General features: G+C 39.9%; 1 protein-coding gene across 3 annotated transcripts in view; it reads right to left on the bottom strand.

Annotated features, from left to right (window-relative positions):
- LPIN2 (lipin 2) overlaps nucleotides 1-16,388 on the bottom strand; it is a 39,701-nt gene extending 23,313 nt beyond the window's left edge. Inside the window, exons 1-2 of one of the 3 annotated variants that reach the window (XM_031588917.2) lie at nucleotides 16,235-16,388; nucleotides 2,155-2,355 (exon numbers count right to left, since the gene is read on the bottom strand). In XM_031588917.2, the coding sequence (XP_031444777.1) occupies nucleotides 2,155-2,346 (192 nt within the window). In that variant the 5' untranslated portion in view covers nucleotides 2,347-2,355; nucleotides 16,235-16,388. Of the gene's footprint in view, nucleotides 1-2,154; nucleotides 2,356-7,122; nucleotides 7,829-15,616; nucleotides 15,885-16,234 lie in introns of those variants that run through there. The other 2 variants (XM_031588918.2, XM_031588916.2) reach the window with 2 other exon arrangements.
- Nucleotides 16,389-18,514: the final 2,126 nt, after the last annotated feature.

Below are 18,514 nucleotides of genomic sequence, written 5' to 3'. Positions count from 1 at the left end.
ATGAATTGGAGTCTCATACAAATCAGAGTCTCAAAGAGCAAAAGGTAAAGATGACAAGGTGGAAGCCTCCTGAAAGCAGGTTTTGTTTTCACAAGTAATGTTCAACCTATATTTCAATAGGACAGACATTTCCCACAATTCTTTTGCAACTCAGACATTGGCTAAGATTTTCCTTCTCATGAGTTTATGGGGATATGACATGGCACCAACAAACCTTCTGCAACAACCTTTTGCTTTTGCAAAGGGAAAATATTTCTAAGCTCATAAACAGGTTCTTTAACTTACATTCATTGCACAGAATAGAGATTACTCTCCCCTATGCATATGAAATATAGAAAAAACAGTGTACTTCAGAAAAAAAAAACCCAAAATATAACTATTTTAATTCCTGTTCCTAATGAAATATTGGACATCCAGTTAAGATCCATTCCAAATTTTTCTAAACAGAATGTTTAAAGTTCAGATAACTTTATTTTTCAGTAAATTTACTTAAGTAATGGTATCTGTCTACATGCATTAAGCCTAGATAATGCAAAATCTAACATTTGTCAGATAAAAACATGATGGACTTGCCTCAAGGTAGAAAATGCCACTGGCATTTCAAGTTTATATATAGTTTAGACACTTTGGTCAAAATGAGATCAAGTGAAATATTGCAATTGCTATGGGACATTCAGTATGTACATTACTCAAGATCCAGTTTCCTGCCAATGTAAGAGCAAAAATTACTCTTCAAGCCATAGCTAATATGATATGAAAACACACATTCATAGTGACAGTACCGCGACGTGAAATGGCCAAATAGGAAGGAGAACTACTTCTAACATTAGCACATGGAAAGCCAAGAATAATTAAAAAATAAAACACACTACATTGCTAAAAAAAAAAAGAGAAATTATCCTTGTATTCAAATTCAGCTTTTTATGTGAATAAAACCACAAGCCAAAGAATATCAATCACAGGTGATGATAAACTACTCTTGTACCTTGCTGAAAATATACTCAATTACATGATTTGTTGCAGAACTGTTAAGAAAAAAAATTCAACTTTTTGTCAACATTGTGCTCATTCAGAAAATACTAGCAAGTGGGAAGCAAAACAAAGGAATCATTCAGGAAAACTGCTGATAGGCTTTGTTGTGACAAACTCACAACCTTAATGCATACAACTCCTAGTATGACCATCAGCAACCAAAAAAAAAAAAAAAAAAGCCCAAAACATAAGTGTTTTTTTTAGCAGGATTTTCTTCTCCTTTTACAAGAAAAATATAAAGATGGGGGTAGTTTCTTCATGCTGTTGTCTTTCTTAGAAAAACAGCATATAATCCTGAAGTGTTATGATCTGTTTAAATCAATCAATCCTTCAATAGCACACCCACAGGCAATACTGCCATATGCAGTACTTCCTTCTGCAGTACATCCCTTACAGGGATGTAAATTCCCCCCACAGTCAGTTCATTTTAGATCAAATTTCAATCCAACTGATTCCTTAAGCACATAACTACTAAAGTCTATGCAAAGGGAATGGCAGGATGATCCACCTTGGTAGCACCATTGTCTCAGGCTATTGGGTTGGGAATTGTACCAGGTTCTCTTCCAAATGAGCCCACAAATGAATCAAGTTTCATTCCCAATTTTTATTTGCTTGTGGATATTATTAACTGTATCTCCTACTGCATATCAATATTAAACAGAGGTAGCAAAAGGAGTAGTATTTATGATAGGTCATCAGCATTTATCTTGAACTCTATTTGTCCCCCAGACATTCCAAAAGCAGTTCCTTCAATATCAGGGATCAGTTAAAGGTTATTAAGCGTTTATTTCCTTGTGAACTTGCATAGATAAATAAATAGTCATATAAATATTTTAAGACTGAAATATATATGCTTGTATTAACCGTTTTTAATAATTCAAAAACTGTCAAAGTTTTTTTTTTTTCTTTTTTTTTTTCCTCCCTGCAGAGTCCTTAGATTACCACAGGAAGTTCTGCTTTGCATTCCAAAACTCACAGTCCGTACAGCATATATGAGAAACTGCTCTGTACTTAACCAGACTGCTAATGGGATATGCAGGGGGTTGAGAAAAGAAAGAACAGAGGAAAAAAGGGAATGCATTGGTATTCCAAACTTTATTTTGGTCCACTTTCTGAACTTACCACTTTTTCTTTAGAGCGCAAGACACCAAGCTTCCCAAATCGGACATGAAAAGGAGAACACTGGTATGTACCATCCTGCTGCCGGACCACAATGACATCAATGCATCCTGAAAGGGTGGCCTGATTAATGCCTTTGTACAGTTCCTTCACAGTAACCAGGACTTGTCCTGCAAGTTGTCCTACGTAGTTCATAGTCTGAAACTGATGGGAAGAAGAGGGGAAGGGGGGAAATAATTAAGAAAACAAAAAATGTTTCATTTCTTTCTTTTAATTTTAATCAAAAGGCATGGGTTACATCACTTAACAATTACTCTGCTTAACATAACAAGATTTACACAAATACTTTGAAGCCAACAGGATTTTGAGCCAATTCTCATATTACGACCAGTCTCTGCAGTTATAAAGTCCTTAATAGTGAATTTATTTAACAGTGAATTTATTTTGTCATGAAACAAGCACTAGAAGCCTTTTCAACATAAGTTACGGGCACATAAAAACTTTTTTGAACAACAGTGCCATCAACCTTCAGAATTTGAAAGTGGCTCAGGAAAGACTTCTACCCATGGTAGATGATACCAGAGAATCAAAATTACTAAGATTCTTCCATTAGCTTTTGATTAAATAAAATTTCAGTAGGTGTCACCTGTAGCTACAACACATACTTCTCCAAAAAGCTTAATGAAATTTGGAAGTATCCTTATTTAAAACAGCTGCTGAAGTAGTTTGCTCTGAGAAAACATGATGAACCAAGTAGAATGACCTTGTTCACTTCTTTCATCCATAAGAAGCAAGCACTGACCTACCAGTTAATGACCATTATTTCTATAGAAATCACATCCAAAGAATAGACATTAAATGCTAAATATATTTTCACTTATAAGAAGCCCTAATCAAGTTTACATACTCATGCAATAACTTATTTTAAGGGCGAAGTATTATGACAGTAACTACTTCCCAGAGGTTTCATGAAATTTCAGCTAAGAGAAAAGATGGCTTTTACAGATTTTGTAGTTGGTTGTTCTCCTGACATCGTGAGAGTGAAAAGAACAATTCTAATCTAGGTAAAGAAAGCCTTGCTAAATGAGAGTGGGGAGTTTAGGACAGAATAGAAAAAAAGGAAGATGAACATAAGACAACCTTGATACAGTTGAACTGGAAAGACATTACTGGATACCATTATCCATTAAAAATATTTAGTGATCTTTTGAATGACTGTAAACCTTTCAGACTAAGAATACAAGGTGAACTACATCAGTCAAAAAGAAATGAAGCCCAAAGACTTCTGAGAAGATCCCAGTTTTAATATAATGAGGCAGAAAGATCATGAAAGCATTCTAATGTAAACCTAAGCGCAATCCTTCCTCATTTTGACCACCAAAACATTTTAAAACCAAAACTGCCAAGCCCTAGTCTTCCTTATCAAGTCATGTGGAGATGATTTATTTTTCAAATTTAAATATGACTAGCCGATATCTGGTAGGCTTGAGGAGCATGGAATGGGGAAAAATTCTCCTACAGTTGCACTGTCCTTAAAAGTAATTTTAGATTTCTTGTATGCTTGTAGTTACACTGGTACTGTTAGATGCCACAGATGTAAGACCCATTTGAATGAACGTAATACATCCTGTGCTACAGTAAAGAAGGCTTGGAAGGCTCAGAATTGAAGTAACTGATGAATTACTTAGACAACAGTGGCAGTAATGGGAGAAAAAACTTTTGCACAATACAGTTTTGTTTAGAGGCATTAAGAAAATATCTTAAATCTAGCCTTAAATGCTATTTGAAACCTTGTTCATAGGCTAATAAAAATAGATAAAGAACAAGCAAATTCCTCTCCACAAGACTTAAAATGAAAGATGACAGCTTGACAATCTCAACTTTAAAAAAATTTCTGAATTAGCCACAGAGTGACTACGCTAGGTAACATGCTAGAGGATTTTCTCCCGTAGCTTCTGTACAATGTGGTTGGTGAAGACAAGAAGAGATTGTCAGTGAGTGGCTAATAAAATTAGCAGAATGGATTCCTTACCAACAATATTAGATTAATAAAATTGCTTCCTTTACAAGTAGTTCTATGTGCAACGACAAACCTGACTGCTTGCTCACAACATAGCAGCTCACTTACCAAAGAGGGGAAGCTTCAATCTTTCCTTACTTTCCCCTCTTAATAAGCTCCCTTTTACCTCAAGCAGCTGGCAAGAAGATACCCAGTTCTCACCTCCTTGTTTCAATCGCAAGTAAGCCTGCTCTGCATGGCAAAAACCACAGAAGTGTGAGGCCCATAGCAGCACGAGGGGTCTCTATGGTACTGACTTTCATGAAAAACAAAGATTTTAAGATGCCAAAATCAAGAATAGACACCTTTAATACAGCATCCATTTCATATACTACATTTCAGGGAATGGGACTCAAATTTAATGAGAAGTAAGGAATTCTCTCACTTAAGCAGTGACTACTTTAAAGATGAGAATTTCACACCAAACATCAGGAACAGTTCAGTTGGTAGATACTCTGGTTTTCCCTCACAGCCATGTATCTGACCTCTCCTAACAACAGAAAATCACCCCCCAGAGCTGTAAGATTAAAATCATTTGCCTAGTGTACATATCTTCTTGCCTTCCGGTGAGGAAAGTTATTTCTTCCAGAATCTCAGTTATATTTACATAGCTCACAGCACAACATATTTTTTTAAACACACAAACAGAATTACCACTTACATGTGACAAAGTTATGAACTTCTGAACCTACTGTGTACTAAAAGCAATGGCTTATAAAAGGCTTCTTTCTTTGTAAAGAAGCGTTCAAACAAGCATTGCTTTATATATAGTCAGCAAATAAAATTCTAGGTACTATTTTATACTCTTGTTTATCAGCTTGTAGCTGTATCTTCTATGGCACTTCTCTTTCTTCTCTTGTTACAAAGAGCAGCTCAGATGTTGTTGTCACCATAATGAAAAGAAACTAATTTCTCAGTTTTCTGGTGGAACCGCTGGAAAAAAACAGATGTTCTGCATGCCTCAGAAGTGCCGATACTTCAATAGCTTTGGAATGGTAATGATCCAAATGATACCCAGAGAGACACTTCCTTTAAAACAAGGCTTACAAGCACCTTCCATCATAAGCCACTTGCTATCCTTTCAGTAACAACAACTTTCAAGCATCAGTTCTGCAATTCAAGACATGTTCGATGGACAAGACATGTAAAAAAAGAACAACACAGCAACATGCCACAATACTGTTCAGCTTTTATTTGTTTTGATAGCCAGTCAATTATTTGATGCAGCCAAACTCCAGAACTCCGTATAAAGGTTGAAGTTGTGACTTTTGGAGCTCCAGAGAGATTATTTTTGAATAATTAAGCAATACTACCTAGTTGGCAAGAAAGAATTTGTAATAGTATTAATATCCTCAGCCACAAGTGAAATGAATGCTAGTTGGAATGGAGGAAGGGATCTAAAATACACTGTTCTACAGTATAAAAGTGTTTTTTCTGTTGTATGTTTAACTTCCGGCAAGCAGCCTTCGTGCAGCAGAAGTCAGAAACTGAAACTGTGGGTGGGCAGGAGGAGGAAGGGAGGACACAAAAGTAAATACAAAGGAAATAGCTACTTTGGAAGTTCAAGAGCTAAATAAAAACCTGTCTCCTCCACTTGAAAAAAAATAGCCAAAGCTGTTAAGTTCACCCTGAGTATGTTGGTTGAATTCCTCAGGCTACAGGAATGAGAAACAGAATGGCTGTCAAAAATGATCGGACTATATCTCAAGTTAAGTATTTGTTAAGTATTTAAATAGTCTACACAGTAGCTGGCTGAATTTTAAGAATTCACAAACCAGGGAATGCATACGTTAGCAGAGCTAGAGAGGGAGGCTTTGTAGAAAGGAACTACCATACATGTTCCATTAAAAAAAATTGCTAGCTTGTTCTTGTCAAGTAGACTTTGGCTGCAACAAAACCAACAAGTCTTCTTGAACAATTTATTTTACGTTGTTCAGAAATGCTCACATAGAAAACACGTGATAGATAATGCAAAAATTGTCCATAAATTTGTGTTTCCTCTGCACTGAGAATATCGCTCCAGTAAAAGCAAACTGTTAGGGGTTTTTTGGTGCACGTTCACAAAGGTGACACCTTTAACACAGTGTACCAATACTGAACAGTACAAATGCCAACTTGAGCAACAGGAAAAGATGACTGCAAGTTACTCTTTGGCAAGCTGTCAGATTGCTCCAGTGAGATACAGCTTTAGAGAGCATGACTTTGGATGTGGCTCTGGGCAGCCTGGTCTAGTGGTTGGCAACCCTGCCCACAGCAGAGGAGTTGAAACTAGATGATCTTTGAGGTCCTTTTCAACCCAGGCCATTCTATGATTCTATGACTTTTAACTATGGCAAAAGAATTACTTAAATGTAGCTCTTAGCTTGTAAGAACATTGATATTATTACATCCTCTTTATTTTGAGATACATTTAGAGGATTAAAAGATAGTCTAACGTGTGCTGTAAACTGCTCACATGATAAAAACAGTAAAGAAGTTGCCTATTTTTCAAAAGATTTGGTAGAAGAGAAGAAAAAAATCGCACATCACATTGGCTTCCCCCCAGTTCATCTCATCTTACCTACATTTGCATATGTCCATGAAGTAGCAGTTTTGCTTAACCAGAGAAAGTCTTTTTCAAGAGTTTTACTAATTCGTACTCTGATCGCTAGTGGAAAAAACGTGACCACACAAAGCAAAAGCACTGTAGCACAAAGTCTACTTGACAAGAACAAGCTAGCAAGCCAACAAAGAAAGTAAACCAAACCAAACCTGCGTTTGCTCCTAAATATAGGTTTTAACTTAGAAGCCAGGCAAGCCTGTTCAACACCTGATTAAAGTATGCCTTGTATTAGTAAATACAGACTGTTAATTTTTTAGATATTTTAACTATGCTATAGGCACCCATAATTAGCAATAAGTGTCAAACTCACCAAGATTCCAGAAGGAACCCTCTCATTGGCAGAAACACTTCTACTGAAGTCATCTTCAAAATCATATTTTTCTGAGAAATTCATCTCAGAAAACAACAATCTAACTTTCCAAAGTGCAAGTAAATGTGAAGTTCACAGCCATATCAGAATGCTGTATCAGCATTTCTTCTCCATCCATAGAGGGATAGGAGAATTATGCAAAACTTCTGGTCTTCTAGAGAAAGACATTCGCTACACTTTCCCACGCAGTACTAAGGTTAAAAAGGAAGCGTTTCTTTAAGAAACCTCACGTAGAAACTCCCACACCAATAGGCTTTGCTTGAAATGTCACAGCCCCCTTGCACTCTGAGATAAGTAATAACAGGGACAGACTTTGCCATATGTTTGCACTGATAGGTAATGATCTTCTATGACGTTAAGTCACATGGCCGCAGCTGAGGCTCCCACGAACAGCAGCAGGGATTTGGTTAATGATTCTTGGGCATTAGCTCACTTGCAGACTTTCTGACCTCTGCTGTAACTTCAGCACCTGTAGCAGTGTTCAAAGTTCTAGCTCAGCCAGCAGCACAGCATTCAGGAAGACCAGCTGCCTCCCCAGGTGCCTGCTCCCTCTACTGACCATTTCATCTGTCTGACTATTCAAGTTTTGAATGACAAATATGATGGCAGTTCCAGCTTTGCTACATCACCCTTTTTTGAAATAGCATTGTAACAGGAAAGAGCTAACTGATATTAAGCCTATACTAAAGCACATACCAAAATAAAAATTTTGTTTCTTGGGGAAGCTTTCCAGCTTCATGAAAACAGAATTGTTTTAAGCTGTAAAATTCAGGTGTGTGGACAGTACATACAAATCTGTTGTATAGTTGGCTCCGTGAATAAGAATTAACTTTTTTATTTGAGGAATTTTGGAATATTACTTGTACAAACATCCTGGGTAGGTGAAATAGCTGAGGAAGTGTAGCAGTACAGAGAAATGATTTACTCCTGCAATGTGGGGATAGGAGACATTCTCTGAATTGATATTCTCCCAACATAGACACATACTTCCTTACCTTACACATGTATCTTCTCTCACTCTCCACACCCCCAGTACTGCTACTCTGTGTCTGCTACAGAAAACTGGAGGGCTACGTGAATGACAAGCTAAAAGATTGTCTAGGATTCTACTATCAGCTTTGCCCTATCTTCACTTAAGTTTTCTACGTTGATATGCTAAACTCTGATGCAGAGACAATTAATCACTTTACTGGATGCAACCAAACTGCTTCTGGGTTCCTAAAATAATTCAAGAACAACACCCAAGGCCAAAATTAATCAGTCTTGATGACATGCTCCTGCTTGGAGTATTGGGGATTGCTACATCCACAGTAAGGTTGTAATAAATTGCCCCTATCTCTGGGTCCTTTCCTATGTTTTCCTTGCAGCCTTAATTCAGTTCTTCTTTGTGGGTAACCCATTTTACTGTGGGTTAGCCTCAGAATGCACATACAAGTGTTTGAATGAGACTTATAAGTAAATAGTGCTGACAAAGGTCAGCATCCCATATTATTTTTCTTCTCCGCTGTTTGTGAATCTACACAGCTTATCCCATTGCTCATTAATCAGAATCCCTGATAAAAAGTATGACTGCATTTTTAAATCATACTTGTCTACTGTAAGCTTTATGATATAGTTGATTGTATTAATTTAGTTTTACAGCATCCCAGAAATACAGTACTATTTTCACTTACACGACAGAAAACAAAGTCCAGGAGATTAAGATTTATTTAAGCAAAGTTAAAACTTGACTTTGCAGAGTTTCCCAGGTGAACCTCGTGAGGTTCAACAAATCCAAGTGCAAGGTCTTGCACCTCGGTCAAGGCAACATCCACTACCAATACAAGCTTGGGCATGGAAGGATTAAGCACAGCTCTACCAAAAAGGACCTGAAGGTACTGGTGGATAGGAAGCTGGACACAAGCCAGCAATGTGACCTTGCAGCCCAGAAAGCCAACTGAACTCTGGGCTGCATCAAAAGAAGTGTGGCCAGCAGGGTGAGGGAGGTGCTCCTGCCCCTCTGCTCTGCACTGGTGAGGCCTCACATGGAGTACTGCATCCAGATGTGGAGTCCTCAGTGCAGGAGAGACATGAACCCTTTGGAGCACATCCAGTGGAGGGCCACAAAAATGATCCAAGCAGTGGAACTCCTTTCCTATGAGGACAGGCTGAGAGAGCTGGGGCTGTTCGGCCTGGAGAAAAGACTCTGAGATGACCTGATAGCGACCTTCCTGTATCTAAAGGAGAGCTATAGGAAAGAAGGGAACAGATTCTTCAGCAGAGTCTGTGGTAATAGAACAAGGGGAAATGGCTTCAAGCTTAAAGAGGAGAGATTTAGGTTAGATATAAGAAAAAAAATCTTTTACAGTGAGGGTGGTGAGGCACTGGAACAGGTTACCCAGAGATGTGGTGGATGCCTTAACCCTGGAGACTTTCAAGGTGAGGCTGGATCAGGCCCTGGGCAACCTGATATAGCTGTAGGTGTCCGTGTTCATTGCAGGGGAGTTAGACCAGATGGCCTATAAAGGTCCCTTCTAACTACAAGGATTCTATGACTCTGTAAACACTTCATATATTTCTTCCATAGGCTACATGTATACCTGCAAATTGAATTTACATATCCCAGGTGATGATTCAAAGGAAAAAAAAAAAACAAAAAGGCTGACTGACAGTGAAAATTTAAAGTGATTTGATTGTACTGTATGGGAACTGTAGAAACAGCATGGCCAGAATACAGCTATAGAGCTTTTCCCCAGCTTTTGTCAGTACACGTTATTCTACGTTCTGGAAAGAAGGAAGCAAGCAGTAATCCTACAGACAGGAGAGTCAATGAGAACACAAAAACAAAACAAGGTAAATTTGCTGAGACAATGATTGAGGGAAGTGTATCCTTCTTTAATTAAGAAATCATAATACATACAGCAAGCATGAAACAACCTTTGCCCACATCCTACATCTTCACGTTGACCCAACATCCCAAATCACACTTCATTTTGACATGGAAAAGACCCTTAAGATCTTTGGAATCTTAAAATTCCGAACCATTTCTTCATTTTCATGCACTTTTAATGCTTTGGCTATACAGTGCAAACAAAGTAGACGAGTTCCCGATTCTCCTATAGAGATGACAAAACACAGACTGGAGTCCCTGGAGGTGTTTAAGGCCAGGTTGGATGAGGCCCTGGGCAGCCTGGTCTAGCATTAAATGTGGAGGTTGGTGGCCCTGTATGTGGTGGGAGGGAGTTGGAGATTCATGATTCTTGAGGCCCCCCTTTCGATCTTGACCATTCTGTGATTCAACAGAAGAAGAAAAAAAAAAGAAAGAAAAAACAAACAAACAGAACAAACAAACAAAAAAAACCACCTACTGAAGGAATGAGAAGTCTTATCACAAGTACCAACAGCACGGAACAAGAATCCAAGCAGTTAAGAGATGCTAGAGAAATACCCATGAGATAACAGCAAAAAGGAATGCACTGACACCTGAACTGGTGATTAAAAATGAGTAAAATCAAATGTCTGGCTTTCCATCTCCAATGTAAGAAGGTAAGTTCCATTTCTGCAGGATCTTCTGTTGGATAGGCATTCAAGTTAGAATATTTTTCAGTGCTGTTTAAGTTATTTTTTAATCTCTGAGAAAAATAAAAGGGAGGATACCATGAAAGAAAGGCCACAATCTGCACGGGCCTGTCTCTTCCATTACGTGTCACCAGCTGTATCTCAATGACTTACTAACAATTCCAGTATACTAACTGATTCCAGTATTATAGCATCTCTCCTCACTTTGAGCTCTTTCTCCATCTTCAAGAGCTCATAAGGCAAGTTTTATTGATAAAGCTATCAGTGCAACAAAAACTTATTACATTCACACAAAAAACATTCTTGTCTACGTAAAGACATTAACTTCTTTCAAGACACTGAAAAAGCAAAGCTGGCTAATGCAAGACGGCACCCTTTCAAAATCTGCACAGGCATAATCCACACAGAAGCTTGCTACACTCGACAGATAAGCTATTTCTGGCAGCACAGACCCTCCCACAGCCACATCATCCTCTGTTGAACTTATTACTACATACGTAACACAGTAACCAAATTTTCTGAATAGAAATTCCATCCATCTCATTTTTCCTTAAAGTAAGAGAAGATGATGAAGCTTTTCCTGTATGTTTTCAGAAAGCTGTAATTATTTCCCTTATGAGCAGCCGTGATTTGTCTACACTTCCCACTGGGGGGAAGAAAAGCCTTCACATGCACTGCTCTGCCTCAGGTGTACTCACACTTTCTTCTGACCCTCCAGCATTTCAAAATCAAAGCACACGTATTTAAACAAGAAAAGCATCCTATCTATTAACAATGAATAAGGACAGTGAGACTAGCACATATCTTCAGAACAAATACGCTGATTCTGAGAAACACATATATGACACGTTGAAGTTCTAAATATACTATATATAAACCAGAAATCTTTTTCACTTAACAGACTCTATATCATTTAAATTGATGCATATGTACCAAAATAAATTCAATTTGCACAGAAATCAATGATATTTTATTAGAAAATCAGGTAAAATGCTGAATTCCCACACACATAGGTATGCACAGCATGAGATATTTGGAAGGGGAAAATTAAATCTAGCTGAACAAAGCAGAATATGCTTACTCATTCATCAAACACAATCTATGGGCATCATTAAGTTTTAAGGAATACAGATCACATATCTGTCTGAAGGATATTCTCCTCACCCACAGCACATAACAGCACATCTGCACCACACAGATGAGACACAGTAAACCTGTAAAGCAGCCTGACAGATTTCTTGTTAACACACACACTTCTCATTTGAGGAAAAAATGGCTTTAAATGACCACTAAGAATTTTATTTTAAAAAACCACTACATTTCAGTTCACACTGCTAATTAAATTCTGTTGTTATCCAAGTGAGAAACAATTTCTTCTTTCTATAATGGAATCTCAGCTACAGTTTATTATTCAAAGCTCTTCCTTGTAAAAACTCTGCAAAGGGTTCCTTACAATTTTCCTTTAAAAGGTCTGTAATAGTCATCAATCCAAAAAGAAAAGAAAAAAAAACACAAAACAAACAAAAATCCCTACATTTCCTGAGGAAACATTTAACACTATCAAAAGAAGACTACTAAGTCTAAAGACATGGTTTAGCATTAACTATGTTAAACCAGGGAGGCTGTGGATGCCCCATCCGTGGAAGCATTCAAGGCCAGGTGAATGGGGCTGTGAGCAGCCTGGTCTAAAGGGAGGCGTCCCTGCCTATAGCAGCGGGGTTGGAACTACCTAACCTTATAAGTCTCTTCCAACCCAAACCATTTTATGATCTTCAGCCACACAGACTGACACAGAAACATCACATGGTACACCAGAGACTTTTCTAATATCACTTTAAATTTCTGCTACTGAAATTCAACATTTTATGATAAAGAAATGAACTGTATGCTTACTTAAAACTCATCTCTGTTTACTCAGTAGAGTGCAGCAACAAACAGATCTCTTTTAGCTTTAGGAAAAGCACTGAATCATAGAATGGTTTGGGTTGGAAGGGCCTTTAAGATCACCTGGCTCCAACCCCCTGTTATAGGCAAGGACACCTCCCACTAGATCAGGTGGCTCAAAGCCCTATCCAGCCTGGCCTTGAATGCTTCCAGAGAGGAGAATGACTCAGGACAACTTCTGGTGACATGCTGTCAAATTAATGCAAAGCCAAAAGACGCTGATAACAACAAAATCCTTAACAAGGGGAAGCTAGCTTCTTTCACTTGGAAATTCCCTTGAAATAAAAACAGAAGAAATAGTTACATTTCTATTTTTTTCTTAAAAAAGGACAAACACTAATCCCTCAAGAGCACAGGTAAATTCTGTCTTCAAATATGAACACGCTCTGGAATGACAGTTGCATATTAAACCAGCCTGGCTGCGCCAGTAGAAACATAAGCCTCAATGTTTGTAACAAAAAAGCGAGCACAGCTAGGCAGAAGAAATGCTCATTTTCACATGAAACAATCTGCAACAGCAGCAACAATTTTCTGTGCTAGAAGTAAATAATTTTATTTGCAAATTTTTAAAATCTCTGCTTACCTACATAACATAGATACATTTACAAAGTATAAATATGCTATATTTGTGTTACTTTACAGCTTTAGAATTGCACGTTCAGTGACTCGCTAAGACAGAATAGTTCATTTGGAAGAGACCAAACTCAGGAACTGCCTGAGCACTTCAAGACTAACCAAAAGCAAGAGCACATTATTGAGGGCACTGACCAAACGCCTTGAACACTGACAAGCACAGAACACCAACCACCATTCTAGGAAGCCTGTTCCAGGACTTGACCTGTGCCCTGTCTGTGCCCAGTCTGATCCTCCCCTGGCAGCTCTGTGCTGTCTCCCTCTTGCCATTGGTTCTCAGGAGCAGAGCCCAGCAACTCCCTGTTCGTCCCCTCCTCGGGGAGCTGCAGAGCAGAGAGGTCAGAAGTTCGTAGAAGCACTCCTGATCAGCACCGCAAAATGCAGAAGCCAATGGGATACAATAAGCTACTTTGTTCCACTAGAATTTACCCAGTACTGCAGGAATACATCTAATCCACACACTGACGCAACAGTCAGTCACTGCTTTGTATGAATCTGAAAGTTTTGGTGTTTTTTTGTTGGTTTTTTTTTTTTTTGGTTTTTTGTTTTTCAGTTGTTTTTTTTTTTTTTTTGTGCATACGTTTAGCATTGAGCAGTAGATCTCACATCAGAAACTATCCTTTCATCTCTCTCAGACAATTACATATAAAGTGCTTGCAATTCATATATAAACAGTGATTAAAAGTTACTGCATCATACATAAGCCAAAGCTAGCTTATTAAAAGAAAAACAGTCGTGTACTAATTCAGCTCAGATATTCTATGATCATACAATGAGACCTTGAAAAACTGTTTGTTTTCCTACATGCTGCAAACTTGCACTTAATGTGTAAATAAACAAAAAGAAAAGAAGAAAATTCTGATCCAGAGTCTGATCTATGTGAGCACCTTCCAGGATAAAAAAAAAAACACCAAATACTCCACAAACAACACACCATCAACAATGAAAACCACCCAATACAACTAATTTCATCTCCAGTTTTGACAGAAGTTCCCAGTGTGGCTTCGAACAAAATCCTTTCAGCTTTACCTGAGCTAGATTGCAATTCCTGGGAGACAAAGAGCAAGACAAAGAATGGCTACTGCATGCTGCCTCTGGGACTTCAGATGCATTGGGAGGTGTCAAGTGTAAGAAGTGCAATTTATATTTCCCCATAAACGATCCTGACCTTATATGAGCAGAAAGGAATGCTGCAAGTAGGGAGGAAGGACAAGAAGTTCTCAGCGCTGCAATGCTAGAACATTTCACATCCATGTTTTCTTTGTAGAGAATAACAAACAACTAAGCTAATATTTTGGCTTGCTACAAAATTAAGTACTGAGAGTAAGACAAGTTCAAACACCACCTGTTTTGGAGGCCATTAAAGAAAACCAACCATTTTGGTATGCCTAACTGAAAAGCTATGCTATGAGCTAAACAAGGAACACCATAATTGCTTACTACAGTCCTTCAGCACTACCTGTTCTTACTGTAATTACAAATAATACCACATAAAGTAGTATCTCAAGCTCCTCTGACATTCTGAGTTTACTGATAAATTTCTTATAATTAGTTTATCACTTTTTATATTTACAATATAATAGAGATCCCCGATGTGTTTAAGAACCGTTTGGATGTGGTGCTCAGGGACGATTTAGCAGAAGGTTGTTAGAGTTAGGGTAGTATGGTTAAGTCGTGGTTGGGCTCGATGATCTTTAAGGTCTTTTCCAACCTGAGCAATTCTATGATTGTATGATTTTAATGTTTTATTTGGGCATCTCTCTGATTGCTCGCTTACTCCACTAAAAGAGAACTTCCTTGTCTTCCTTTGTAAAAGATGGCAAAATAATTTACATTCCTGCCTGTTCTGGGATGCAAAAAACCCCAAGCAGGAGCTGGAAGAAAAGATGTACAACTGACAGACCCGGAGCTGGCTGCCTGCACACACACAAACTGTGGCTCTGCACATGCAGAGTGCCATGCTCACACTTTCAATAACACTAAGTGACAGCATACCAGGACTTCATTTCTTTTGTTTTCACAATGCCGTGCTGAAATATGTATAACCTCACTCATTTTCCCACTTTCTCGTATTTTTCTAACATCAGGAGCTCAGTATCCAAAATTAGACAGAGGTGGACAAAGGGAAGAGATCTGCAGCACTGTCTATCACCTTCTTCCTCTCTGACGAGGTCCTAACAAGTACTCTGACGGGATACGGCTGACAAAACACTTCTTATAACAGCAACGGGCTCCCGTTCACAAAAAATCATTGTGTAAACGCAAGAGGTACACGAGACAGGTACGCAGATCACATTACTTTGTTGGACTGCCTTGAAGCAGCACGCCGTGTCACTCCGTTACAGCCACGGATGCCTCCAACAGGTCCTCGGCAAGCACCGGGCGAGGGGAAGCGCTGCTCACACACACAACAACCCGACGTGGGCACTTGGCACAAACTCAGGCGCGCACACAAAGGCTGCGGGCCAACGGTTACAGCTCCACGCTCCCTCCATCAGTGAGGATAAACAAGGAAAAAAAAAAAAATAGAAGAAGAAAGAAAAAGAGAAAAGGGAAGAAAAAAAAAAAGAAAAGAAAAAGAAAAGAAAAAGAAAAGAAAAAGAAAAGAAAAAGAAAAGAAAAAGAAAAGAAAAAGAAAGAAAGAATGCCCTGCAGGTACGCGAGTAACGCGTCAGCTGAAGAAACGCACGCCCGTCAAACGGAAGGAGCGCGGCACCCAGCACCATTTTCAACGCGAAGAGCTCCGAGGGGATGGCGCGGCACCCATCCCTCCCGGCCCCTCAGCTCCGCTCCCGAGGCCTCCACGGCCCGGCCCGTACCCCCGGCCACACCTGGCCGCCAGCAGACGGCTGCTGGTGACAGGGGTTCAACGGTCGCCGCTCCCGCCCCCGCAACCTTCCGCCGCCTCACAGCTTACCTCCGGCGAGGCCGGCGCCGCTCGCGGACGGATGAATGGAGGGAGGCGGACGGGGAACGCCGCGCCGCGCCGCGCCGGGTGCGAACTGCGCCAAGCGGCGGCGGTTGGCGCAGCGCGTGCACGCCCGCACGCGCGCGCTCCCTGCGGCGGGTGGCGCGAAGCGCGCGGCCACCAGAGCGGAGGTTGAGTTGAGCGGGCGGCGGAGCGAACGCGCGCCACCTCAGCGGCACCACGTGACCGGGGGATAGGGAGGAGTGAGCGTGCGCGGGGAGGGCGGCCGTTGCGCAAGGGTGGCGGCCATGTTGGGTGTGGGGCAGGGCAGGGCAGGCGGCGCGATGGGTGTGGGTGGTAGCGTCACGGCTGCTTGCCGGCCAGCCTTGGGCCTGAGCCGTTTCCTCATGGCAGCAAACGGCAGTCATGTCCTACTGTTGTTTCCTTGCGACTGAGAAATTTAAAAATAAACACTTTAAAGATAAACACTTTGAAAACAAACACTTCCCTGCTCTGGGCAGCCTGGTCTGGTGGTTGGCGACCCTGCACATAGCAGGGGGGTCGAAACTACGTGATCATTGTGGTCCTTTTCGACCCAGGCCATTCTGTGATTCTATGATTCGCCCCCTTTAAGCATCTCTCACTGAAAGTTTTCCTTGTACCCGGAGCGCCCTGGAGCTGTCACGTTTGTTTATGACAGGAGGGAATAGCAGAACCCAAACGTGTCCAGCAGGCCAGGTGTGTGTGTCAGGCCAGCAGCTGCCCTGCCCATCTCTTCTGTGATTCACCCCATCAGCCACCGTGGCTGCTGCCCCGATTATGTGTTATTATTGATTTGACTCAGCCTGCTGCCCGGAGGCCGTGGTTGATAGTGAGGCACAGCACGTACTGAAACAGGATGATATTCTCACCCTTAACAATCTGCAGTATAGAGAAGGGAGAAGAAAGGGAAGAAAAGCATAGCTTGAAATACAGCTCAGGTCTCCCCTGTGTGAATTCAGTGTTTTATCACTCTCCATTGTTGCCTATTAATTTTTGTTTTGTTTTCTTTACCAATTACTTTCTCGTCTACTGACTTGATTTTGGCTTTGCTCCTCCCTTTATTTAAAGCCATTTTGGGATAATTGTCACATTAAAAAAATAGACTGAGTAACAGAGTATTCAGCTGACAGAATGACATGCTGCCTTGCAAGGGCTGCATAGCTGAAGTTGACTATGATAGTCTGCATATCTCTAAAAAGTCTCCTTGGAAACCTTTTGTGCCAGTCCTACAAACAGATAAGAAGGTCTCTTTATTGATCTGTACCGCCTGGTACAAGCTGCCTAAAAGATTATAGTCACTTTGCTTATTTGCAAGTAATCCCTTTGAGCATGGAACTAAAAAATCTATCCCCACAGTGCTTGCAGGCTGTTTTTCAAAGCAAGCAGTCCATGGAAGAAGAGACAAGCACAGAATTACATGGGCAGGGTGACTGTATTATATAGAGAGGTATGATTTCACACCTGTCCATTTTGATTATGTTGTCACGTTGTAAATTCAGTGTCAGACTTGGAACACTTTCTAGGACACTGGGTACATGGATGCAACACAAATTAATGGAGCAATTTTCCACCCTTCAGTGCAATCATGGTCCAGTTGCAGCAGTTTTCTAAAGGTGCCTCCCATTTTATTATAGTGTTATAATAATAACCTATACACAGCACAACATCTGCTGCAAGCACATTGTATGTGCTTCAGTTAAAAAAGCAAACCATTTGTAATAGGTCATTTCCCTGAGTTCCTTACTTGGCATCTTAGTTCCTCAGTTTGTGAGGGAAACCACACCAGCAATTGCTCTAACAATAATTTTGTTTGTGTTTCCATGATCTTATCTTTGTCAGTCATAGCAGCAAGTGATTTTTCAGTTGAGGGAGCTCTCCTTTCCAATACTGGACAGGACACTTTGTGGGGAGATAAGAGAGACTAAAATTATCAGATGTCCTCAAATATCAAATTTAAGCTAGACCCTATGATGAAATTAGGCCTACTCCAGAAGCTTCTTAGCTTGCCGAAAAATCTTTACTTGAAAAGGGGTAACAAATTCGTAAGTTACACTTTTGTATTTCAGATCTGGAATAGGAGCTTCTGATTAAAAGCGTATTCATTTGAAAACATAATGTTTTCTCTTCAGGTAATCTTTTCCTTTCCAAACTTAGCATCACCAGACAACCAGAAGGCTGTAAAAGTAAACAGCCTTCAGTATTTTCCTTTTATGTTCTCTACTCTTTTGTACTTAGACACAGATTAAC

Source organism: Phasianus colchicus, chromosome 3, assembly GCF_987193195.1.
Source record: "Phasianus colchicus chromosome 3, bPhaCol1.hap1.1, whole genome shotgun sequence".
Lineage (NCBI taxonomy): Eukaryota > Metazoa > Chordata > Aves > Galliformes > Phasianidae > Phasianus > Phasianus colchicus.
The sequence above is the reverse complement of the archived record's forward strand: the minus strand, read 5'-3'. Positions and strand labels throughout refer to the sequence as shown.